This window comes from Vidua macroura, chromosome 22 (assembly GCF_024509145.1).
Source record: "Vidua macroura isolate BioBank_ID:100142 chromosome 22, ASM2450914v1, whole genome shotgun sequence".
In the NCBI taxonomy this organism is placed as follows: domain Eukaryota; kingdom Metazoa; phylum Chordata; class Aves; order Passeriformes; family Viduidae; genus Vidua; species Vidua macroura.
In genome coordinates, this window is record NC_071592.1 from 5,671,994 (window position 1) to 5,696,943 (window position 24,950).

The 24,950-nt window shown below is 49.6% G+C and overlaps 1 protein-coding gene across 7 annotated transcripts; it reads left to right on the forward strand.

Annotated features, from left to right (window-relative positions):
- The first annotated feature begins 1,829 nt into the window (after window positions 1-1,829).
- MSANTD2 (Myb/SANT DNA binding domain containing 2) lies at window positions 1,830-24,256 on the forward strand. Of its 7 annotated transcripts, none has more exons than XM_053996950.1 (7): window positions 11,510-11,693; window positions 12,063-12,098; window positions 13,036-13,118; window positions 13,755-13,800; window positions 14,382-14,640; window positions 16,292-16,352; window positions 22,395-24,256. In XM_053996950.1, exons 4-7 carry the CDS (start codon window positions 13,789-13,791, stop codon window positions 23,245-23,247), a joined length of 1,185 nt encoding a protein of 394 aa, XP_053852925.1. In that variant the 5' UTR covers window positions 11,510-11,693; window positions 12,063-12,098; window positions 13,036-13,118; window positions 13,755-13,788; the 3' UTR covers window positions 23,248-24,256. The 7 variants fall into 7 exon arrangements, 6 of the variants coding, with proteins under 6 accessions (XP_053852924.1, XP_053852928.1, XP_053852929.1 ...); XM_053996951.1 differs by lacking the exon at window positions 12,063-12,098 and having other exon boundaries at window positions 11,515-11,574; window positions 11,647-11,693; XR_008440363.1 differs by lacking the exons at window positions 14,382-14,640; window positions 16,292-16,352; window positions 22,395-24,256 and adding exons at window positions 1,830-2,309; window positions 11,346-11,412 and having other exon boundaries at window positions 11,505-13,118; window positions 13,755-13,770.
- The last annotated feature ends 694 nt before the right edge of the window (window positions 24,257-24,950 follow it).

The following is a 24,950-nucleotide window of genomic DNA, read 5'->3' on the forward strand; positions in this document are numbered from 1 at the left end:
CGCGGGGACACTGGCAGCTGGTATGGCCATCTGAGGGCACACCAGCAGTGGGGAGACCCTCCCGAGACCCCCCATGGGATGGCTGGCGGTGGGTGCAGCCCTCTGGGGACACACAGCTGTGGAGACATCCCTTTGGGGACATGCCTTAGGAGGGGCAGTGGGGACACATCAGTGGGGGCACCCCTTTGAGGACACTCCGGGGAAGTGGGTGCATACCTCTGGGGACATGGTGGCAGCAGAGACATCCCATTGTGGTCACACCGGCAGTGGGGAATCCTGTTTTGGGATGTGGCAGGCACATCATTTTGTGATGTGGGGCTGACGCTGGGGACACCCCTTCGGGGACATGCTGGCAGTGGGAAGATCCCTCTGGGAACGCACCGTGTGTCCGTCTGGGGGCTATGTCACAGTGGTGACAGTGGGCGGACACGCTGGCAGCAGGGACAACCCCTTGGGGATGTGGTGGCACCGAGGACATGCCAGGGGCAGATGCATTCCTTTGGGGACATGCCACAGGACTGCCACTGGGACATCCCTCTGGGGGCACGCTGCCTCATCACACCCTCGGGTTCGTGGTGGCAGCAGGGACATCCCTTTGGGACACACCGCCGGTGGGGACATCCCTTTGAGGCTATGTAGGCATTGGGGACGTCCCTTGTGGGCACTCCCTGGGGACAGCAGTGACAAAGAGCCCGGTCGGGGTGGGGGATGGAGTGTGGGGTCCCCCCCCTACATCCGCAGCCTCGCGCCGCCGCTAGCCCCTAATCCCGCTAATTAGAGGGGTATAATTACAGTCCTGATCGCTTCGCGCCGTGCTGCGGGCAGGGACAGGGACAGACAGAGGCAGGGGGATGTCCCCTTCCATCCTTCCCCCCCTCCCCCGCCATTTGTTTAACCAACACGGCCCTAATTAAAGCGTTTAATTAACTAACCCGGGCGGGGGTCCCATAGGACCTCTCTAACCACCCCCCTTGGATGGGGGGGCTATTGAGGGGGTCTGGAGAGGTGGAATCTCCCCGATGCTCGTTAGTCTTGGCTTAACGAAGAGTTGGGGCTCAGCTGGGGTGTCCCCCCCAGCCCCCACGAGCTGCGCCCTGGCTCATCAATCACGGTCACCGTTAATTGGGGTCCCGGGCTTTCGGAGGCACCAGGGCCGGGGGCAGCAAGCGGTGGGAAAAGGGAGGTCCCCGCCCGCCCGGACTCAGGCTCAGTCCTTGGGGGATGCTCAGTAACGGCCTTTGGGAGTTCTGGAAGCCCAGACCTGCGGGGTGCTCCCCACAGGGACAGGGGGTGCCCAGCCCGGGGCGAAGCGCTCCAGTGCGATGGGAATGCTCTGCCCCGAGGCTGGGGGTGCCAAACCTCACGTGTGGGACGTTCGGCCGCACATCTGGGGCCCGCGGGCCAAGGCACACCCGGGCGACGGGAGGGAGGGGTTGAAGGGTCCCCGCCCTGAGGGGTCTGAGGGGACCCTGCCCGGTGAGGGCCCCGCCCATCGCGGGGCCACGCCCACTTCGGGGCGTGCTGCGGCTGTGAGCCACGCCCACGCACAGACCACGCCCACTCACGCGCAAAACGTGTGCCCGCCCGTTTTATAACCGCGCCCATGCCCCGCCCCACGCCCCACCTTTGACCACGCCCCTTCCACGGAACCCCGCCCCGCCAGCCTCACTCCCCTCTATCTATGGCCACGCCTCCAGTAACGCCCCCTGCGCGTCACAGTCCCGCCTCCTCTGGCACCGCCCCTCCCCGGTGCGCCCCGCCCCAGCGCTGCCGGAAGTTCCGCCCCCGGTCGGCGCGTCACTTCCGCCCGCTCGGTGCGCACCCCCATCATGGCGGCGCCCTGCGGCTCCTCGCAGCTCCCACCGGCCGAGCCACCGCTCCGCGTCCCCAAGATGGAGGTGCTGTCGCCGGGCTCACCGGGCGCGCTCAGCGACGGCAACCCCAGTCTGTCCGACCCCTCCACGCCCAGCGGCGCCTCCCCGCTGGGCGCGGGGCCGGCGGCCGGCGGGGCCGCGCTGGGCGCCCGCGGCGGGGCCTCGCCCTCCGTCTCCTTCTCGCCCGGCGGCGCCGCCGCCGCCGCCGCGGCCGCCGCCTGCCGCGGGATGTCCTGGACGCCGGCGGAGACCAACGCGCTGATCGCGGTGTGGGGCAATGAGCGGCTGGTGGAGGCGCGGTACCAGCAGCTGGAGGGTGCGGGCACCGTGTTCGGCAGCAAAGCGCCCGGGCCCGCCATGTACGAGCGCGTCTCCCGCGCCCTGGCCGAGCTGGGCTACGAGCGCACCCCGTCCCAGTGCCGGGAGCGCATCAAGGTACCCGGGGGGGGCGGCGGCGCGGTCCGGGACGGGACGGGAGGGTGGGCCGAGGGTCCCCGTGCTCGGCCGCCCGCCCGCGGGTGGGTGAGCTCCCGGGACGGTCTGGGGTCGCTTCCCCGGAGAGCTGTTCTCCTGAGCGTTCTTTGCTCCTGGGGCACCGTGTCCCGGGAGTTCAGTCCCTTCAGGATCCGTCCTGAGCGTCCTTTGGCGCTGGCCGTGGGTGCCAGCCTGTGCTTTGGCCCTGGGTTTGGGGGCACTGTGTCCCCTGGGCTCGGCCTTTCGGGGTCTCCGTGCTGCAGGTTCGTGGAGCGTTCTCTGGCTCTGGCGGGGTTGTCCCCAGCATGAGCCCAGCCCTTGCCCCGGGTGCAGGGTGTCCCGTTCCCGGGCTCGGCTGCCTGGCTCCCCGCGGCTCCATCGGTGTCTCCTGGCTGCCACGTCCTCTGGGTCCCTCCCTTGCTCCCGTAGCCTCCAGCAGCAGCTCTGGGACACGGGCACTGCATCCCGTGGGTTCAGTTCCTCTCGTGTGGGTGGGCTGTGGCAGCATCCCCTGGTCCTGAGTGGGGAGGGACGCAGCATCCCCGTTGTTTGTGTCCCCTCGTGGGGACGGCCCCAGCAGGATCTTTCCCCTGGGTGTCCCCCTTTGGCCCCAAGTGTTGTGGGCACTGTGGTTGGCTCTGTCCCCTCCTGTGTCCTCCAGCATCCTCTGTCCGTGAGGGCTGGCGCTGGCTGCTCCCTTTAGCCCTCTTGGGAAAACAGGGCTCCCAGTTCCCCCAGTAACAAGGGGTGGCTCTGGTTGCTCTTGCACTCCTGGCTCTGTCCTTTGCTGTGGAGTTGTTTTCTAGAGTCTGATGGCTCCCATGCCTCAACAGGAACGTGCTGTGTCTTCACAGACCTCTTCAGTAATTGATAAACAGCCCCATGGGCTTTATTTTCCAGAGGGGCCTTTCCAGTTCCATCATTCCCTGGGAGAAAAGGGCTGGGTTTGGTTCCTGGTTTGGGAGCAGTCACATTGTGCATCCTGCTTTTACAGAGAGGAGACACTTGGATGATGTGGAAATCGCTGTGGGGTTTGAGTTTGTAAATGTGGATGATGTTTGGGAGGATGATTTACATGCTCTGATCTCCCTCTGGCTCTGATTTCTCCTCTCCTGACCCATTGGGCTCCTGCAGCCACTTCAAATGCTGTTGGAGTGAAAAATAAATGTGTTGTTATTGCTGGGCTCAGTGGACTGGTTGTTTGTCCCTTCATCTTCCCATCCCTTAAAAACACCTGCTAGCCAAACTGGGCTGGGGCTGTTCAGGTGTGTGCACCTGGGCTGCTTTTAATTTGCAAAATGCATGGAATAAGGGATGCTGCAGCATCAGGGATGTCTGAGAGTGAGAGATTTCCACTTGGATCCCTGGTGATTAGAGCAGCCTGTCCTGGAAATAGATAAACTGACTTTCTATAGGAGTTTGGGGTTCCAAACTCCTTCCAAACTTCTATTGGAGTTTGAGTGTATTTTCCTCATATCTGTGTATTTGCTGCTCAGGGACCTTTTTCCACTGAACATACCCAAATATTTTTGGATAGGAACGTTGCTGCACTGTGAACCCTCATGGAGTCCCTCATTCACCAGGCAGCACTGACAGAATCAGAGGACTCAGTCTCAAGCTGCACCAAGGGAAATTTAGGTTGGATATTAAGAAGAAGTTTCTCACAGAAAGGTGATAAAGTTCTGGAATGGCTGCCTGGGGAGGTGGTGGAGTCACCATTCCTGGGTGTGTTTAACAAAGCCTGGATGTGGCACTGGGTGCCAGAGTTTGGTTGAGGTGTTGGGGCTGGGTTGGACTCGATGATCTTGAAGGTCTCTTCCAACCTGGTGATTCTGTGAATTTTCATGGTGGCTCTCAAGGTGCTTGTTGCTTGAATCAGCTCTTATGTAAACCTGTGAGCTTTGCCAGGGGCAGTTGCATGACAGAAAAGTTCCTTGAGGTGGTCTGGCTTTGTCCAATGGTGTTGGGCTCTGATGGGAGTCAATGCTGTTGAGGCCCCCAGCCCCAGTTTTGGGGCACGCTGGCAGGTTGTGAGGTGTCATCTCGCTGTCAGAACAGCCCAGAGCTGGCTGTTTGCATTTGGATGGAGCTGATTTGGGTAGCATTTTGGTGACTCCCAGCATTTTGAGCTTCTTGCAGCTGAGGATGCTCCCACTTTCCCTTCAGGCGTGAGGCTTGAACACGTCTTTGCCCCTGAAATGTTCAAGCTTGGAAGAAACCACCAATCAAACAGCAGTAAAAGAGCTCAAGGCTGATATTTATCACCTGACAGACCTGTTAGATGTTTCTAGATTGCAGAACATCGGAGTGGGCTCTCCTTCAACACTGTAATGCCCAGCTGGAAGGGAGTTATCTGTGTTCCTGTGCACAGCCTGGCCTCTCATCAGGCCATGTGCAGGAGAGGAACAACTGCTGGAATGCTGCTGTCTCTGGCACCATACACCCAAACTCTGCATATCCTGACTCCCGCAGTGAAGGCCTTCCTCAGCACAGTCACCTGGAGCAGCAGAAATGTGGCTTTTCCAAAGCCTTTGGGCTCTCAGTGGGTTTTGGCCTGGAATTGCTGGGAAATGAGCCCTTGTTGAGAGCTGTGAGCTCTCCTGGGTGTCAAGAATTTACCTTGTTATGGGGATTATCAAGATAGTTGTGGTAGCTGTTGCCAACCCTAAAGTCCCAGTTCTTGTAAGATTCCAGGAAGGGTTGGCTGCTCAGCTTTTCAATGGTCCACCACAAACAAAAGTCACTCCTGGATGGGGAGGGGTCATGCATGGATTCTCCTGAGATGGAGCAGGAGGACTGTCATGTGCTGCAGGAACAAGAGGAAGGCACAGGCACTTTGGAATCCTCCACACTGAAAACAGGACTGGGGAGATGGTGATGAAGGAGCACATGGCTGCACTGTTCCATTTATTACCCAAAATGTTTCCATGATTTTGTAGGATACTTAATGCCCATCAGGCGACAGAAACTTGAGACTTTGCTGCTGGATAATAAATGGTGCTTCAAACATTCCAGGTTCTGGTGGTTTTAAAATGAATTTTAGATGAGGATGCCATACTGCTTTTCTTGGGAACATCTGCATTCCCTAGACACAGCCAAATCTTGACTCTCAACAGCCAGTTGAGGTGGAAAGGAACAAGTCAGCTTGTAAGCAGAGGGTTTTCCAGTTGTATGGCATGGATGCATTCTCTCTTAATTGAAACAGGGTGTGCAGAAAGGTCCTGATGCAGATTTTTGCCTGTCTCTCACCATCTGCATGTGCTTTTCAGCATCAGCAGCTGGAACGAGGCTGCTGTCAGGTTGGAGCCGCTCTGGAAGGCTCTGTTTCAAATGTAGGGATTCACATGTGACTGTTCCAGCAGCTTTTCCTTTGGAAAGAGACCTTGAGTCTGACTTGGTGGCTCTGAGATTTGTGGCTTGGGTAGCACCACAGTTGGGAGCTGCAGGAAGAATGGAACATCTTGATTTCTGCCTGTTGCATTCCCAGAAAAGCTGTCTTGTGTGCCATAGCACCCTCATCCCTTCAAAGCGTGTTCTGTCCTTAATCCTTGCCTGTTCAGTGACACTCTCTGTTCTTTCCATCCAGCCCTTTCCTATTCCTTATGTTCCTGAGCAAGGATTTAGCCTGGTTTTCTATCCTGAAACTCATCACCTTCCCACAGCAGCACATGCAGAGCTTTTTGTTTTCAGGTTTGACCTTAGAGCTGGGATTTTAAGGCAGGTGATGGAGTATTTGGCCAAACCCTTTCCAGCCTTGCTGGGATCCTGTGCCCTGCACTGGGTGATGCTGTTTCAACCAAGCAGCAGGAGGTTTGCTGGGAATTTAAGCCTGGGAAAATGAGCCCTTGCCTTGTGCTGTGAAGCTGTTGTGTGAAGGCCACGCAGCTTGGAGATCACAGTCCGTGGGGTACATGGAACATGTTCCATCAGTGTGCTGGAACTCTGTCAATTCATCCTCTTCCAGCCACCCCAGGTGGCTGCAGGGATGGGATGCTCTGGGAAAGTGCAGGTGAGCTCGGGTGCTGCAGTCAGAGCTCTGTGAGTCAAGGGGTGTTTTCAGGAAGTAAAGGCTTGTTTTGTTTTAAAGGAATGTTCTTGAAACAATGAGCTGCAGTTGTTTCTTCAATACCAGGTTTTAGGCCTTTTTTTAAACCCATGGGAGATTTTCTGCTTCTCTTGCTTGCACCTGTATGGAAGGTGGAATCAAAGACTGGTCCTCCTGATGGCACATTGCTCAGTTGGGCTGAGAGAGCATTTCAGGGCTGGAAATCCTCTGGCTGAGGGTGCAGCTGGAGAGCCTTTCCCCAGCAGAGACAAATCCCTTCTTAGAAGTTGCTGTTAAAACTAATTGCAGGGCATTTTTAAATGTCATTTCTTCAGCTACTGCAGAAATGTGAGTTCTGCTTTTATTTTGCCTTTCCCAGAGTCAATGCCAACCCATTGATTCGAAGAGAAGCAGTTCCCACATCTGAACTCCTGACTGCAGGAATTCCCAAGTATCACAGCCAATCCAGTTCTGCTCTTGTTGGGTTTTTATGTGTGTAGCAACCTCCTCCTCTCCCCAGATGGGTGACTGGAGGTTTTGGCTGGGTTGTGGCTGTCCACAAAAGTAATTTGTTTTTCAAAAGGAAAATAAATACCTTGAAGATGCTGATTCAGTGCTTCAGAAAGAACAATCGTAGATGGGAGTGCCACAAACCCACATGAAATGGGAAGGGATGGAAAATCACACCTGACTATGGGCTGTTGGTATTTCTTGCTTTAGGCAACTCAAACATGATGATGGCAGGGCTTGTTTGTAAGGGGCCTGAGGTTTTAGCTGCTCTGTAAACAATCTGTAAACCTTGCATGGAGTTGTTTTTTAAGGCAGGAAAAGCTGCTCCAGCTAAGCTGTCTGGGAAGCAATGATTGCTGTGATCTAGTGTGGACGTTAGAAGATTTCAGCCAGAATTCCATCCTCGGGTCTGACGAGTGGAGTGGGTGTCTTTGATTTGAAGATGTCAAATGATGGTGCCTTGGTGAATTTCATACCAACCAGCCAACCATCCACCTTCAAAGCAACTTTGTCTTTGATTTGAGCTGACAGGAAGGATGGAGAGGGACTTTCTAGGAGGGCCTGGAGTGGCAGAGCAAGTGGGAATGTCTTCCCAGAGACAGGGATTGGATATTAGGAAACAGTTCTTCCCTGTGAGGCTGCTGAGGTCCTGGCATGGGTTGCCCAGAGCAGCTGTGGCTGCCCCATCCCTGGAAGTGTCCAAAGTCAGGCTGGATGGGCTTGGAGCAATCTGGGATAGTGGAAGTTGTCCCTGCCATGGCAGGAGGTGGAGCAAGATGAGCTTTAAGGTCACTTCCAACCCAGTTCCATGATTCTGGGTTTCTATTTCTTTTGAATGTGGTGTCTTTATCTTGAGTTTATCTCACTCCCAGCTCCCCATCCCATTAACTCCCTGGGCTGTGATGTGTGTAGGTGTTCAGGTTACCTCCCTTTCTTCCCTTGGCTTAAATATATTCAGATGTGCTGGGTTTTCCAGGCTGGGCTGTTTCTTGCCATTTCTTGAATCTTTCCCAGCAGCCCAGCTTCTCACTGGAGGATCTCATGTGCTCTGGTAGGTGGGAGCAACTTTTTGTTGACATTTATAGCAGGAAAAAAATAAACCTTTCAGTGACAAAGAGCAGATTTAATTGTTTCAATCCTTTGTGGGGCTGTGGCAGAGGAGCATTTCTGGGATATGAGTGTCATGTGGAATGAACACTCTTGGATTTGCTCTCAGATGGGGTATTTGCAGAGTGCTGTTGTGCTGGTAAGAATCTGGTTTGAATTGCACATGCAGGACTAGTGTCTTTATGACCCAGTGGCTCTTGCAGCCATATTGTGTGTCTATAATAATCTGGTCTGATCGTTCTGGTGTACCTGGGCCATCCACTGCTCGTTCCATGGGTGCAGAATGATTCCCAGAGGGAGCTGGGAGGTTGTCTTGTTGAGACAGAAACAGTTGATGGTCAGGAACTCATTGCAGGAGGACAGATTTGCAAAACTTGAGCATTAAATCTCATTTAGGGAGATTTGTGAACATTAAATCCTAGATTGGGCACACACAATTTTTTCCTGTAGTGCTCTCTGACTATGGAGGACTTGAGAAGATGTTAAAAATCCTCCTGATTCTTGCACTGTGCTTCAAGCGCTGTCACAGGGGCAGATTCCTGCTTACCTCCCTCTTGCTGAGTGTGTAAATTTGGGGGCCAAGCAGACAATGCTTTCTGGGCTGCTGTGGTCTCACCTGTTACCAACCCTTTCCTCACTAGTGGAGAAAATTGGGGTTTGAGTCACTTTTGGTATTCCAATTCCAGGTTTCCCATGCATTTCGAGATGGTCTCCCTGGTAACATTTTCACAGCACAGTTGAAGTGGTGTGGACCTTCCTCTAGAGACCTCAGGATCACACACGGCTGGGGCACGGTTGGATGTCAAGTGTTTTAGGGTTCTGAATGACACAAGCCATTTCCCTCGTGGTGCTGCCCATGCTGATGCTTTCTGCCACTTCAGTGAAGCTCATTTTGGAGAGGAGTGTTTTCCCTCCCACCTGTGGAATGATTTGTGCTGCTCTTCCTCTGCTTGATGGGCTTGTGGTCTCCCTCCATTCTCTTGAGAGTGAGGGCCAGCAGGGATTTGAGTCTGTGATCTCTCGAGGCTTGCACAGACGTGGCTTCTTGAGTACATCTCAGACCTCTTTTCATCCAGGCTGCTGCAGTTTGGGTTTTCCTTAAAGGTCTGGTTTTGTGAGCAGTGTAATGATGTTTGTCCTGATCACAATGATCACAAGTAGATGCATGCAACTTCAAGTTTGATTTTTGGAATGAGCTTGTTTCTGAAGGCAAGGTGACCTACTCAGATGTGGCTTTCATTGCTCCAAAGTAAGTAATGTTTGAACAGGTCGTGTTAGGAGCAGGTTGAAGCTTACTCAGGCATCTCATCCATTTAGGCTGGATATCAGGAAGAGGTTCTTTCCCCAGAGGGTGGCTGGGTACCTACACAGGCTTCCCGGGGAATGGTCATGGCACTGACCCTGCAAGAGCTCCAGGAAAATTTGGGCAACACCCTCAGACACATGGTGGGATTGGGGTGTCTGGGCAGGGCAGGAGTTGGACTGGATGATCCTTGTGGGTCCCTTCCAGCTCAGGATATTCTGTGATTCAGTGATCTCTGCAAGCTGAGCTCTATCTGGAGGACCACCCACTACATCCAAACTCTTTACAAAGTCATTGGCTTGGTGGGTCTGGAGGAAGGTTGTGCTTCTCTGCCTTCTCAAGCTCTAACAAGTTCATTCCTGTTCTTCTCATCCAGTGCTGGTTTAGGAAAACTAGGAGCATCAAGAGACAGAGGTGCCCAGCTGCCAGACTTTCTAAAGGCAGTGCTGAAGTCTTCTCTCTAGGGGTCTGGTTGAATTAGCAACAAATCCCTGATGAGGGCCTGAGTATCCTCAGCATTCTGATAGCAGCAGCCAGTGGGGCATCTTGCCAGGTTGCTGATTTGAGCCCGCAGCACTGTGGGGTCTGTTGTCACAGCACCACACATCACTGGTTTCCTCACCCCGAGGGGACACAGCCTGTTAAACCCCAGCTTCATTCACTCTTTGCAAAGTCCTGTCTCATGGGGGCTGACCTCTGCAATTGGCTGTGGAGCTTCTGTAAATAATCCCTATCCAGGCAATAGCTTTGTTTTTGTATTGCATTTAATTGTGATTTAGAAACTGGCAGTGGTGGCTGTGAGTTTTTGTTCGGTTCCAGCTCTCCCTAACAAAAACCCGTGTTTGCCCTGCCTCAACTGATATCCCCCTCCCTGTGTCTGCCAGGATGACTTTGCTTCTTCATGGTCCAAAGAGAGCTTTGTTCTTACCTCAATCAAGACAATCAGCTTGTCTATATTTCCCCCCAACCCTTCTCCCCTCTGCACATTCCCATCACTTTTCCTCTGTACTAGAGCCAAATCCTTCAGGAAGTCCTTGTGTGTTTGGGTAAATCAGGATACAACCAAGACCTTGCTCTTTGATGTAGAGAGTGATTCACTGTGACAGCCATCGTGTCCCCAGTGCTGTGTCCCCAGCGCTGTGCTCGGGCAGATGTGCAGCCAGCTGTGGGGCTGGAGCCTTTGCAGATTGGGCTGTGGCAGCTCCTGGGACTGACCCTGAGCCCTTGGGAGCCTGCTAGAGTGCTGGGCTCTCATGTTCTGCAGAGGGGTATTCCTATTTGGGTCCTCATGCTGGATGTGCATTGGTGTCATCAGCTGCCTTCCTGCAGTGGTGTGTGGTTCTCCCAAGAGTTTGAGGTGCTGCTCTTCTCATTTTATTTTTGATAAACCACAGAAATGGGGCTTGTTGAGGCAATACCCCATGTAAGTTTTGTGTTCTCCTGCCTTGCACATAGCTTTTAACCTAAAAGGTCATGAGCTGAAGTTATTGCACAGATTTGTTACCTTCTGCTCCCAGAAACTTAAAAATGGAAGCTTCAATACCTTTCACTGTCTCCTATAACCACTCCAGGCTTCAAAAGCTGTTTCTTTTGTCCCAGTGTAGTTTCATCTTGTGTTTCCTGTGAGTATCCTGGCATGATGAAGGAGGGAGCTGTTTGGCACTGCTCTTCTTAATTCAGGATATAAAGCTGAGAGCTCGTCTACATTAAGTAAAAGATCCTCTTTGAAGCTGAGTGTTTTGCTAGGTGGTGCTCTGGGACATCTGGACCCCTTTAGGCTGCTGTAAATGAACCAACTTAAACAGATGAATGTGGACACAGGCACAGGCCACCAAACTGCTCTGTAGAGCCCATGGCTTCTCCCTGAGTAAAAGCATGTCTCAGATCAGAGATCTGGAATTCCGTGTTGGATGACCTCAGGTTATATATGAAAAGCTTGCTGTGGTCTGGTTCTCCCTCATCTTATTTTTTTGCTGGGAGGAGAACTATGTCTGCAGCCTTCCTAAAGGTTTTTCTCATCCTCATCCTGCAGTTCCTGCAGAGCTCCAGGTTCTTCGGTGGCTTCACTTGTAGAGATGAGGACTCGTGAGTTAGAAATGGTGAGAAATTCCACAATGAGCTTTGTGACTGTCTCCTCCTTTGGTTTTCCTAATTATAAATTAAGCGGGGATAATGTGTGTTCGTGTTGCAGGCAGTGTTGCAGAACAATAAGCAAAAGCCTCGGTCTCTTCCAGTCTGAGCAGTCACTGGGCAGTGATCAGGTCTGTTTTCAGTTACTTGTCCTAAATTTCCTGCTTTCTGTATCTGTATCAATCTGTGTATGTGCACTTCAGGAACCACGGAGCAGGAGTTGAGCGGGACACCGGCAGGAGTAGAGGAGGTGCGTAAGAAAAAAACAGATCTTAGATCTTGGAGATCAGAATAAAATGGTGAGAGAAAGGTTAAGGATTATAAAATGTCCAGGCTCCCTGAAGTCTGAGCAATTATTTAGGTCTTACCAGGCTCTCTGAAGAAGAGGAGCCTGAGGGCTTACATGAAACAAGGCTGACAGGTGGTATTTGGAGGGAACATCAGGAGAAGTTGTAGGGACTGCCTGTTGGAGACACTGAGGAGAGCCTCCAAGAAGAAAGAGCTAACAGGAATCTCGATTCTCCAGCACACAAGACCAAGGAGCCACCAGCTGCTTAGCCACAGGCCCTTTGGTGCTTTGGAAAGCCCTATATTTGAGATTATCTCCTTCAAATTTTAGGTTATCTTCTTGCAGAAGCTGAGGTAACACAACCAGGTGAGCATCTGGGCAGTACCCCCAAAAGTATCTTCATCTTTAAGAGTGATGAGCAGTCACACTATTGCTCATTTGTTTTCATCCCCCTTCCTGTGTTGCTCCCTTTAGTTTTTCTACTTGTCTGCATTGACTTGCTGCTAAATTATTTTGATAGTAAAATAAGCCAGATTGCAGCCTGACTGAAATAATTAATTACTACTAGGCTACAACCTAGTGTGGGATCCTCCATAACCCCATTGGTGCGGGGAGATGTTTGAAGCACATGCTGAAAATAGGGTGTGAAAATAGAGTGGCTGAGGGCGTGGGGCATTCCCAGAGGGCTTGGCCAAGTGTAGGGATGCTTTGGAAACAGTTTGTTTCACTTGAAGGCTGCTAATAAATTCAGCTGGAGGCTCTAAATTCATGTTTAACTCCTATGGGTAAGCTGGCCCAGGTACAAGAACTGAGCATGGAAAATACATTTTTAAAAATCTAACTTGGGTGGATTTTAGAGTCTGGGAGTGAAATGACTTTGCCCTTATTGTTCAGTGAGATTTGAGCTGAAAGGAGAGTAATTGGAGTGAGAAAGCTGAATTCTAACAACCAAATGTATCTATACCTTAGCCTGAGGGAACCCTCTGTGCACCAGCAAATACCAACAGGTTTCTAGGCTGGGTTTTGGTTCTAGGTTGCCATAGCAGGTTGTTTTCCACCCTGCTCACAGACAGAAAGTTAAAGTCTGCTGGTGTCCATCCAAAGAGGATCTACCTGTTTATCTTGAGGTAGTTATGGCAAAAGTGGGAAGGGTTCCACCTTAAACCGTGGAATAACTCATGCCTGTTGTTGCCTGTGTGTTTATATGGGTTATTTTTTTATTTTGTGTTGTTTTCGTGTGTTTTTGTTTAAAACAGCAGGGTAATACTGACTTGCTGCTTAGCGGTTTTGCTTCTGCCCCCAGGGCTCTGAATCTCAGGAGGAAACTGGTTAGAAATGTATCCCTTTGCTGCTGATGCTGTTAAACCAGTGTATGAGGAGCATTAGGTAGGTTCCAGCTTTCTGGAGTTTTAAAAGTTCCTTTCTTTGGGGGGAAAAAAACCAAGTAGTTTTTGTACTGATGTGTCCATTACAGTTCTCCTGCAGAAAGCAAGGGAGCAGGATTAGTCCTTCCAAAATTAATGCCTCTCTTGATTTCTGGAGACAGCTTTGCCACTCAAGTTAGAACCTCAGCAATCTGATACATTTAATTTTTTTTAAAAAATGTTAATGTTTTCTAGCAGTTCACCAATCTGAAAAAATAGCCAAGACCCAGAAAACCTGGGGCATATCACTGTCTTTCAAAATCAGAGCAGTGGTAGAATTAAAACCACATTGAGGGTTGTGTAGAAAGCTTTCGTTTTTTTACCCCCAGATGTTGTCTTTTGCTCCAGAGTAGGGGGAAAACATGGATGGAACCATAGGCTTATCCAGCAGCAATGAAGTGGCTTAGCCCTTGATGTGGGATGTCAAAGGGATCACCAGAACTGGGTGAGGCTTTGACATCTGTGTGGGAGGTTCTGCCCCAGCTCTGTTTGAGAGACTGCTCATACCAAGCCACCTCAGTGCTGTTACTTACATGATGCTTGATATCAAAGTCTGGGAACTGGGAGCATTATTGATTTGACCTCTTTTAAATTTCAGCAGCTTCACAAGAGACAGAGTGAGTTAGTAAGGAATGCAAAAATATGTAAGTAATAAATATTTTCCTAGCTGAATAGCTTAGGCATATCCATTTTGTACCTTGTGTCTTCTTACCAGAGTAAGGAAGGTTGGACTGTCTTTGCTTTTGGGGGAAATCTTTGTTTTCCTTTCTCTCTCCTCCCTGCTTTCCCCTCTTCAAGCTGTGGGCACAACACCAGCTCTGCTTTCTCCTCCTCATAGTAGGTGTGCATTTCCTGGCTGATTGGTGTCTCTGACTGGGGGGCTCTTGGTATTTTGATTTTATTTTTTCCCTGCATCCATAGGAGATCTGGGGATTTTTTTTTTTTTTAAGTGAGAAAAAGAATAAATTACCCAAGTTAAATCTGAGGAATCTGTAGCTGCTACACAACTTGTCCTGTGTCATAGATGTTAACGCTAAGCAGGAATGTCGGATATATATGATGCTTCCTGGTGGGTGTAGATTAATTTGGGAGCATTGCTCATGAGCATGGGGCAAATATGACCAACAGAAATAACCCCCAAAGCCCTAAACTCTGTGTGGCTGTGTGTGAGTGCCTGTGTGCTCGTCCAACCCCACACCCTGGCTGAGCTGCTTCTCTCTCTCAGACCCTCCGCAGGTGCTACAGCCGCGTGAAGGAGCACGGCGTTGGCAAGAGGAAAAGCAGCTACACGTTTGAACAGCTGGAGCAGGTGTTTGGGCAGGGAGGATGGGACTCCCAGCCCTGCCAGCCCGTCCTCATCAACAGCAGTGGTTTGTACCAGGAGCTGGAGTCGGACGGCAGCACGATGGAGGAGTACTCTCAGGAGGACTGGGGAAACCACAGTCAGGATCTTCACTGCTACCAGACTGGCGAGCAGGAATTGGGTAAGAAATCCCATCTTGGCACATCTCCCTCCTTGGGTTTCACCTGTGCTCCTGGCTGCCTGGCACACACTTAGCTCTGTACCAGCTTTCACCTCTCGGACAGAACGTACTCGTGATGCTAAACACATCCTTGGGGAGAAAAGGGACAGAAATTCCTCAATTAATCAAAAGCAAACCATGGATCAGGACTGGAGGAAAGAAGGGCTGTTTGCCCAGAAACAGCAGAGGTGATACCATCCCCGTCTGTCCTTTCACTCCCAGTTTTACTTTCCCTCATGGGATTCAGGAGATATTTTCGCTTCCAGTGGTACCTGGGTGTTGCCATTCAGACACCATTTGCTTAAATTGTGAACAGGACTTCAGCCTGCTGCTGACAACACCAACAACTGTAAAAAAATGTTGCTCTTTCTTATTTACCTTGATATATTGATATTAAATATATTTATATCCAGAGGTGTGGCCTTTTCTAAATGAAAAAATAGCAAGCAAGTTCACACTTGATGTTTGAGACCTAAACCAAACTCTTCCATGTGCTTTTCTTGCCTGAATTATTTCTGTCTCTGCCTAAAAGTCAATTTTTAAATTAATTTGGAGGTTTAATTGTTGCTCATGGCTTTTGGAACTTTTTTAAACAGATCAGGGTACCACATCCCTGATAGAAAACGCACTCCAATCTGAGCACTTCTGGGAAGAAGTGGGATTCTTGAGGCATATTTCTCTCAAGCTACTCCTCTTATGGGTGTGTGTTCCTCCCTTGCCTGAGCAGGGTTTTTTTTTGCAGCAGAAGCTTTAAGTTGATCAGATCCAATGGAGATGCAGGTGAAGAGGGTGAATTTTATAAAGGCTTTTTTTCCCCATTTATAGGATGAAATAGGGAGGGGATATGCAGTTGGGTATCTGTACACATCTGTGTTTGGGGGACTGGTGAGTCAGGATGCTTTGAAAGAGCCTTAGATCGCAGTTTAATGTTAAAATTTGCAAGTTGGCTGTTAACCACATTCCAGTTCCTCAGACTCCTTCCCTGGGGGATTTAAAAGTCAGAAATATGTGGGAGAGAAACAGTGGGGAGAAGAAAACGTTACAAAACGTATGTAAATGATGGCTAATTCTGTCTGGTGTGGCTTGTTATGGTGAGTCAAGCTGGGATCTCCTGGTTTGTCACCAGTTTCGGGGACATTTGCGTGCGCTTGGGCTGACGGTGCCCTTCACGCTCAGAAGTTGTGAGCAAAGCACTTGGCACACAAAGTCTGAATTGAACACAGATGTAGTTCTGCTGCTGCTTCCTCTTGAAATGTGCCATTAGAAGCAGAATTGCTTTTTCTTTTTTTTTTTTCCTTGAAACAATGTAGTTTGCAATTCTGTCAATGTGTGATTTAATAGGAGGGATTGGAGCCTTGTCCATGAATGGTTTTGCACTTGCAGAGAGAAATTCAGATCTTAACTGACCATATCTCTTCCAAGTTAAAGAAAAACTCAATCAATTACAGAGGGTGTAGGAGCTGGAGCTGTCTCATTCAGAACTCCAGCACACTGCCTGGCTTAGGAAGCCATTTTTTATTTAATTTCAACCTCTTTTATCAACCTCTTTCAAAAAAGAAACCCTAAGAACATTATTTAAAATGTAATTATGTGTTGGAATTTTACCTTTCAGATGAAATGCCTACCACAAAAAGAACATTAAAGATAAAACAGGAATCTTCAGAAGACACGCAGTAAGTAATTTATGAATGTTTTACCCTGGAATGTATTTCCCTGGGGATAATGTGCAGGAGGGGAGGATATTTGAAACTTCTGTTTATAATTATAAATACATTGTGCAAGACTATTCATACAGTTGAATCTGCTTTATGCATTATTCCCATTACCTCAGAACAGCTGAAAAGCTTCACAACTCTTGTTTCTCCTTGGCTTTGCCATTCAGCAGACAAAGCAAGACTTACTACATGGGTGTGAGGCCTTAAACCACAGATAGAATCCACAAGACCAGCTCCCTTCCTTGGTGGGAAGGCATGCCAAAGCTTGGGAATCTCTGAATTTCATTTTTATAACTTTCCAGACCTTATTGGTAACCTTTTGGCTGGGTTTAATCTAACAAACACTGGAGCCTTTTGAATGCTTTGAGCATGCGACTCTGCCTTGCCTCTCCAACAATAACACAGAGCATTCCCAAAAATGAAAGGAATTGTGCTGTATTGACTCTGTCCAGGGCTGCTTTCTGCCAGCCCTCAGGGGTGGTTGTGGGTCTGTCTGCAGTGGGAGTGAGCCCAGGCTCACAGATCCTTTGGGGTTCCACACAGGAGCTCCCACACCAGTGGGTTTTAGTGTTACTGGGATTTTCCATGGTAGAAAATCAGCTGCTGTAGGGTAGGAGGTCACCAGCACTGGGAACAGCAACAGAACATCCCTGATGAGTCATGTAAGACAGAGTCTTTGTACTGTAAGTCAGTGAAAAAAAATTCTCTAAAGACTTTAACATAAATATAAATAAGTAAAAAGAGAAATAGATTTAAAATAGAATAACTTAAGAAAATAAAAATATTTTAAAAATAAAAATAATTAACGAGAAGCTTCCGTAGCAGTGGTGTACCTTTGGCAGACTCCTCACTTCAGGTGGATATTCACATAGCCAAAGGTGACTTCTTTTCTTCACATGGAGCAAATTAATTTTAACAACTCAGGGACAACCTGGAGAAAAACAGCTTTTCTCAGTATAAACTTTGTTACTGCCACTTTGAACAGTTTCTTCGTGCTGTTCTGGAGTAATTTTACCTTTAAGGAGCTCCATAGCAAATAATCCTGAATTTTCTAAGGTGAAGGCTTGGACCACGTGAATCTCTTCCAAGTTTTAATGTGTACACGAACAGCTGAATTAGATTTTGGTAGATGAGACCTTTCAGAGTTTTATGCTCATTTCCCCCCCCCCCAATTCCCTCTAAAATGCAGTGGAGTCTCTGAACTCTGGGGCATTTTGTGAAGCGTGCCAGCGATAAACTCATCCTACGTGCAGAGTGGAAGCACAGAGCGTTTTCCAACGCAAAGATTTGCTGAAAGCTGCTTTTCCCCTTGTGTGTGAGGAGAAGGAACTTGTAAACTCTGACTCAGTAGGTTAAAAGCAGTCAGAAGATGCACGGCTGATACAAAGATAAGCTGGGTATTTATTTATTATCTTAAAAAAATAAAATTTCATCTAAAAGCCACAGTAGATAAATAGTTGTCAAGCTCTTTCACCTCTTTGCACGGCATTTAAAAATGCAGATAGCCTAGTTCAAAGTTGAGTTCATCTGCCTTCTTGGTGAAGGCCAGATTTGCAGCAGAAATTGTCTCCAGAAATCATTCAAATCCTTGAATGAAACTTGTGGTGTGCTTTTGGACATAGAGAAACAGAAGTCTAGAATGGTTTGAGTTGGAAGGAACTTTAAAGCTCATCTCATTCCAACCCTCTGCCATGGGCAGGGACACCTTCCACTGTCCCAGGCTGCTCCAAGCCCTGTCAAGCCTGGCCTTGGACACTTCCAGGGATCCTCTCTGGACACCCTGTGCCAGGGCCTGCCCACCCTCACAGTGAAGAATTATTTCCCAATATCCCATCCGTCCCTGCCCTCTGGAAGTGGGATGGCATTCCCTGTGTCCTGTCACTCTATCCACTGTCCCAAGTCCCTCCCCAGCTTTCCCCAGAGCCTTCTCCTCTCCAGGTGAGCACCCCCAGCTCTCCCAGCCTGGCTCCAGAGCTGAGGGGCTCCAGCCCTTGGAGCATCTCCGTGGCCTCCTCTGGACTGGCTCCAGCAGCTCCAGCTCCTCCCTGTGCTGGGAGCCCTGAGCTGGAGGCAGCTCTGCAGGTGGGGTCTCACCTGGGGGGGCAGAGGGGCAGAATCCCCCCCTGCAATCCCCCCCTGCCCTGCTGCCCATGCTGAGGGATAAGGTGTAACAGAGCCCCAAAACACTGAAAGGGCTGGGGAAAAGCAAGTTATAAATCTGGGAGGAAAAAAGGCCAATTGCAGCTTTAGGGATTTAGTGGGGGCATCCTCTGGATAGCTTTTAGTTTCAGCATGTGTATGACCTGCCTGGCTGTCAGAGGGCAGATATTCCATCTCCTCTGGACTTCCCAACAATGTGGGACAGCACAGCTGCCCCCACTCAGGCAGTGTCTCTCCGAGTGACACAGAGAGAGCCATGGGCTCCTCTAGGGGGACATGGTAAAGGTGCTGCAGAGGCCAGAGCCCCTCTGCTCTGGAGTTAGGCTGGGAAAGCTGGGAGTATTTACCTGGAGGAGAGAAGGCTTAAGGGAGAGCTTAGAGCCCCTGCCAGTGCCTAAAGGGGCTCCAGGAGAGCTGGGGAGAGACCTGGGACAAGGGATGGAGGGACAGGACACAGGGAATGGCTTCCCACTGCCAGAGGGTTAGATGGGATATTGGGAAAGAATTCCTCTCTGTGAGGGTGGGGAGGTCCTGGATCCCTGGAAGTGTCCAAGGCCAGGCTGGACGGGCTTGGATCAACCTGGCCTAGGGGAAGGTGTCCCTGTCCATGGCAGGGATGGGAATGAGATGAGCTTTTCAGGTCCCTTGCAGGCCAAAGTGCTCTGAGTCTGTGACACACAGGGACTTCCCACCTTTCACTTTATTTTTGGCAGTATGGGAAGCAAAGGGCAGTAGGTAACCTGTGTCCATGTCCCATCCTCCATCAGGATGCTCCTTCCCCATGTCGGCTCTGCTGTTGCCTGCCTTTGGCTCTTGTCTCCAAGTAAGCTGTTTTGAAAAGTGAAATACTTAGAGACTTTGAGAAGTGGTTTGGTTCACTGCCGGTTTTGGGAAGATGAACTAGAGAAAGCTTTTGGATCTTCACTGCAAGCAGCTGTTCTGGGCCCTTTGAAGTCTGCCTGGTTTGGAAACAGCGCCTTAGAACAAATTTGCGCCTACTCTTGTCTCAAGTCTTTCCTCATTTGAATTGCAAAAGCTTCCAAGAAGGAAGAAATGCAGGTCCCAGACTCCAGCAGGGAGGTGATGGTTTGATGATGAGGGAAAATCCAGCTCTAGGGCACCTTCTGCAGCTGAAAAGTGAGATTGTCCTGAGACACACAACAGGTTAAACACTCTGCTCAGCTCCCACCGTCCTCCTGAAAAATGAATCATATAACAATACACATAAAGTAAATACATAAGTACATGTTTAATAAATAATTTTAAATTGTTGAATGAATGAAAATTACATTTGGAATGAATAAATAATTAAATAATAGTAATTTTTACTGCTGCAAACTTACCTTTGGCTAAGTCATCGATCCTAGATACAATCTGGGAATGCACAGCTCAGCCAAGTCAGGTCCTGGCAAAAGCAAGATGCTAAACCTGAAAAGCAAAACTCCTTAAAATTTGTCTTTCCCTGTTTTCCTCTGTGCTGGAAGCAGTGAGTTCCCTGTGGAAAGCCCTTCTCAGTCTGCTGATGAAGCTCTGCTCTCATGCAGTGATTCCCATTCCCTGCAGGAGCAGTTGCAGTGACTAATGCAGCCGAGCTCGGGCTCTGGGTTGTGCTGAGCTAAACTGAGCAGGGTATTTATAGTGCACTTAATAAAGGTGGGGGCTTTGCTTTCAGTTCCTCACTCTGCTCCTCAGCTGTTGAATGAAAACCTGCCCACGTCGTGCTCTCCTGTCTTTGCTTTGGGAAGGGAAAAACTGGAGCTCAGCTGCTGGCAGGAGCCGAGCGTGTGTGCCAGTGCTGAGACACCGAGCTGTGCTCCAGCGCTGCCCTGTCCCCTTGGCTGTCCTACCCCCTTGTGCCCGGAAGGTAAACTTGCACTTCCAGAAGCCTCAAAAAGATACTTTCCAAGCATGGCAAAGCATCAGGGAATCTTTAAATCAGTTTTCCACACTGTTTGAGTAAATGGAAATTGATTTGGGGTAAACACACATCCTTCTTGTCTGGGATTTCTCTCTGTTGCTGCCAGGTAGTGGAACTGACGCCTCAGGAATAACTTGCAGTAAGAAACAGAACTTCAGTGCTGATGGAATCAGTGTTTTTAAGAACCCGTGGGCTCTGCTTGTCTAGCCTGTCCCTCCTCAGTGCTCTAGAAACTTGATAACACTCCAGTTGTGGAGGAAATGTACTTTCCAAAATGCCTTTGAAGGTCTTTTCAGGGAACTTCTGACATGGTTGGTGCTACAAGGCAGGTGAGATTGATGAGGTGGTGATGGATGCGGTGCCGGTGTCACTGTGAGGAGGGAGCTGTCCCAACCTGGATGCTCAGAAACACCTGGGGGGGCTTGGACAGCACAGGTGAGGTTTGCAGAGGTGTGCACCCACCATCATATGTCAAACCAGAGCTCTGTCCTGAGCACAGAGGCCTCCATCACCTGCAGGACACGCAGCAGCTGGAGAACCTTGCCAGAATCACATGCCTTGTAGTTAGACCTGTAAAAGGTTTTTTGGGGTGAAAGGCTCTGAAGTGGGGCCTCTCCAGCACCAAAGGAAGGCTCTGCAGCTCCCAGTCCAGTTTTCTTTGAACCCTTACATACATTATGATGTATGTAAGGAAAAATAGCAGGAAAAATACCTGCTCCCCATAGGGATTTATTGGGCAGGTATGCATCTGCCAGAGTCAGCCTTGGTTGTGGGGTGTCATGTCTGCTCTTAGAGGCCTTCATGTCCCTCACCAGTCTGGTGCTGGATTCCATTGGGAAGCTGTTGGGAAGAGCTGGTTTTAGAGAGTTCAAGTAATCTTGAGGAACCTGCAGGAGGAGGGAAATTTGCGTGTGCCCTGCAGAAGAAAACCTGTGTCACTTGGTACATGTGCTCCTGGTAGGATGTGGAAGGAAAAAAAATCCTCCTGGGAGTGCAGTGGCCTCCACAGTTCAGCTTTCCAGATATGGCACAACAGATAAAGGAAGGAGAGTTGCATGGAAAGATCTTTTACATCCCATTTGTTGGACCAAGACAGGTTTCTCCATTAGCAAACAAGTTGCAATATATTCTACGGGTTTGATTATAGGACAATAACTTCCCAAATTAGGAGTTCTCCCTACCAGCTAATTACACCCTAATGGTCTCATTTATCCTGGAGGAAGCTGTTCCAGCTCGCTGCAGGTGCAGGCAGATGCTCTCTCCTGATGTAAACCCCTCTCTGAAACCTTGCTGCTGGGAGTGAAAACACATTTTTGGGAGCATGGGGATTTCTTTCATGGCTATCTGGAGGGATTGCTGCTGTCCATCCCGCAGCATCCGGGGTGTGTTTGGGAGCATCTTCTGCTCCAGGGGTTTGGTCCCTTGAGCTGTGTTTCCACCCCAGCACCATTACAGAGCTCTTGGGAGTGGCTTTGTGCTTCCATTGGGATTTTTACAATTACAGTCCCCTTTGCTGGCATTAATTTGGGGATAACAACAAGGCAGAAGCGTTTTGAGTGTCAGTTCTGAGTTTGGGATGCAGCTCATGGACCACTTGCTGACTAAAGCCCAGGATTGTAAAGAATGACCCAGTAGTTAAATGTGTATTTATTCAGCAGTGCCAGATACATGCTTCCTTGGAGATGCTTTGATATCGAGAGGAGTTGGGGTTGGGTGTGTTTTTGTTTTGTCAAGATTAATTTAAAATTCTCCATCAGGGCGTTGTTGGAACCCATAAACTGCCCCAAAAATATATATAGTAGTAAGAAAAGTCAGGCAAGAAAGCTGATGGGATTCAAATTTTCTGAATGTTGGTGCATTCACTGGGAAAGTTTTTCAGCTCAGATGCCTTTATCCTTCTCTCCCTGTTTCTTAATTTCCAGGAAGCGTGACGTCATGCAGAACATTATGCAAATCTTGGAGTCGGTCCAGTTGAAGTGGGAGCTGTTTCAGAGCTGGACGGACTTCTCCAGGCTCCACCTTTCTAACAAACTGGCCATTTTCGGCATTGGGTACAACACCCGCTGGAAGGAGGATATCCGTTACCACTACGCAGAGATCAGCTCCCAGGTGCCCCTGGGCAAGCGGCTCCGGGAATATTTCAACTCGGAAAAACCGGAGGGTCGGGTGATCATGACCCGAGTACAGAAAATGAACTGGAAAAACGTTTATTACAAATTCCTGGAGATCACCATCAGCGAAGCCAGATGCTTGGAGCTGCACATGGAGATCGACTGGATTCCCATCGCTCACTCCAAACCCACTGGAGGGAACGTGGTGCAGTATTTATTACCAGGAGGGATCCCAAAAAGCCCTGGCCTGTACGCCATTGGATATGAGGAGTGCCACGAGAAGCTCCCCTCCCCTCTGGCCGAGCACCGGGCACCCGACCCCGGCAATGAGACTCCAGGGGAGCTCGAGGTCCCCTCGCCACAGGCCTCCCTTCGGGTGGATATGGAATCTGCCCGGATTATCTACTGTTACCTCGGCATTGCCGAGGTCCGGACTCTCCAGCAGTGCCTGTTTTTACACTTCCAGGCAAACACCAAAACCTTCAGCAAAGATTGGGTCGGGATCAACGCCTTTTTATCTCAGAACTGCGTCGTAGAGCCCGGCGTCTCACCCAAATCCATCTACATCAAATTTGTGGAAGTGGAGAGGGATTTTCTGTCTGCTGGCTCTTTGGTAGAGTGCCTGGAAAAAGCCATCGGATACCCCTTAAAATTTAACAACTGAGTCTCATCCTTCATAAGGATCAGGGCTTTCCGCCCCATTTTCCATCTCACTCGGATCCTGTCCGTTCACATCCGGGCACACGGGACTTTTCCGCCTGGAAGCGCGTTTCGGGGCGCGCCGAGGCTGGCGGGGCGCTCCCCACGCGCCGGGCCCGGCTCCGGCCGGAGCGGCGTGGCCAGGAGGAGCGCCCGGCCCACGAGACGACTGTCGGTACATTCCACATGGGACAAGCTCGTACACACAGCGTTTTCATACCAGAACTGAGGGTTTGGTCTTTCCTTTATTCCACGGTGTCTCGTTTGGATGCATCCGTCTCTAAGTGTTACTCGGGATCTGACTCAATAAGCAATAGATAACGGCGAGGGAAACCCCAGCTCCCGGCCCGGGGACTGTTTTTCAAAGCCACCCTTAGATATCTTGTATATAATTTAGAACTTCACTTTTTTCACCATCGAGTGTTCTCCTCTCTCCAAACAGTGTTGCCTGCAAAGACTTTGGGTTCTGTGATGTATTCCACATCCTTAGTAGTGTTGCCATATCTGCTTTTATTTTATTTTATTTTATTTTTTAACATTAAAGTAATTCCTGGCTTTTTTATTTTTTCTTTATTTGTTTTCCTCATTAATTTTTCCCTATTTTTCTCTTTACTGTCTTTTTAAAATCATTTTCTTCTCTTATTTCTCTCAATTTTCTCTTCTTTTTCTTTTTTCTCTATTCCTGTTTTTTCTTTTTTTTAATCTTCTTTCTATCTTGTCTTTTTTGTTTGTTTTTTTAAACTTCTTTATCATTTCCCTTTGTTTTTTTTTCTTTTGATTCTATTAATTTTGGTTTTTTATTATTTCTATTTTCACTTTTTACCCTTTTTTTGTCTTTTCTTCTTCTCCTTTCGGTTTCCTTTTTTTGGGTTTTTTTTTTTGTTTTGTTTTGGTTTTTTTTTTTTTTTATGGAGTTCCAAAACTCTGTGAGAACAACCTGGCAGCTGGGAAAAAACAATGATTATTTTTATTTGTTTTGTTGTCGACCCCATTGCTTATGGATACAATCAAAGCTGTGAGAAGGGGAAGGTGGGGAGGGGGAGGGAGTGGGAGGGGGTGGGGGAGGACGCATTTATGCCTTTTCAGCGTGTTCCTGGTCCAGCCCCGCGCGCAGCCGCCGGGGCCGGTGGGTTTTATTTCCTGGAGCTCATCCATCGGTGACGTTGTGACATACGATGAATGTGTCGGTCCTAATAAAATCAAACAAACACGTACAGAGGCTTCCACACATCCTTCTCCTTCTCTGGGGGAGTTTGGGGAGGTGCCGAGCTCTTCCCTGTGGATATTCCCATCGGGGTCGTTGTTGGAGGAGTTGCTGATGTTTTGTATGTGGGGGAGCACTGCCGGAGCCGGTTGCTTTCCCTGCAGAGGTTTCCAGAATCCCAAAGAAGTGAGGATCACTGCCCATCTGGAAGTTGGCATCGCCTTTGGATGCAGCTGAGATGGTGGAGTGAGGAAGGGGAGCAGGTCACCAATGCGTCACCAACCCACCCTCCCTGCTCCCAGCCTTCAGAGCAGAGGGAGAGCAAGGTGAGTTGCCCCAAAGAGCTGCTGCTGACTTGGAAGCATCGGGTGTAGCAGAGGGTGAGGATGCTGTCAGGGAGAGGTGGGGTCCTGGTGGGATCAAGCCAGGTCGATCCCCCAAAGCCTCCTTGCTCCCGGGATCCT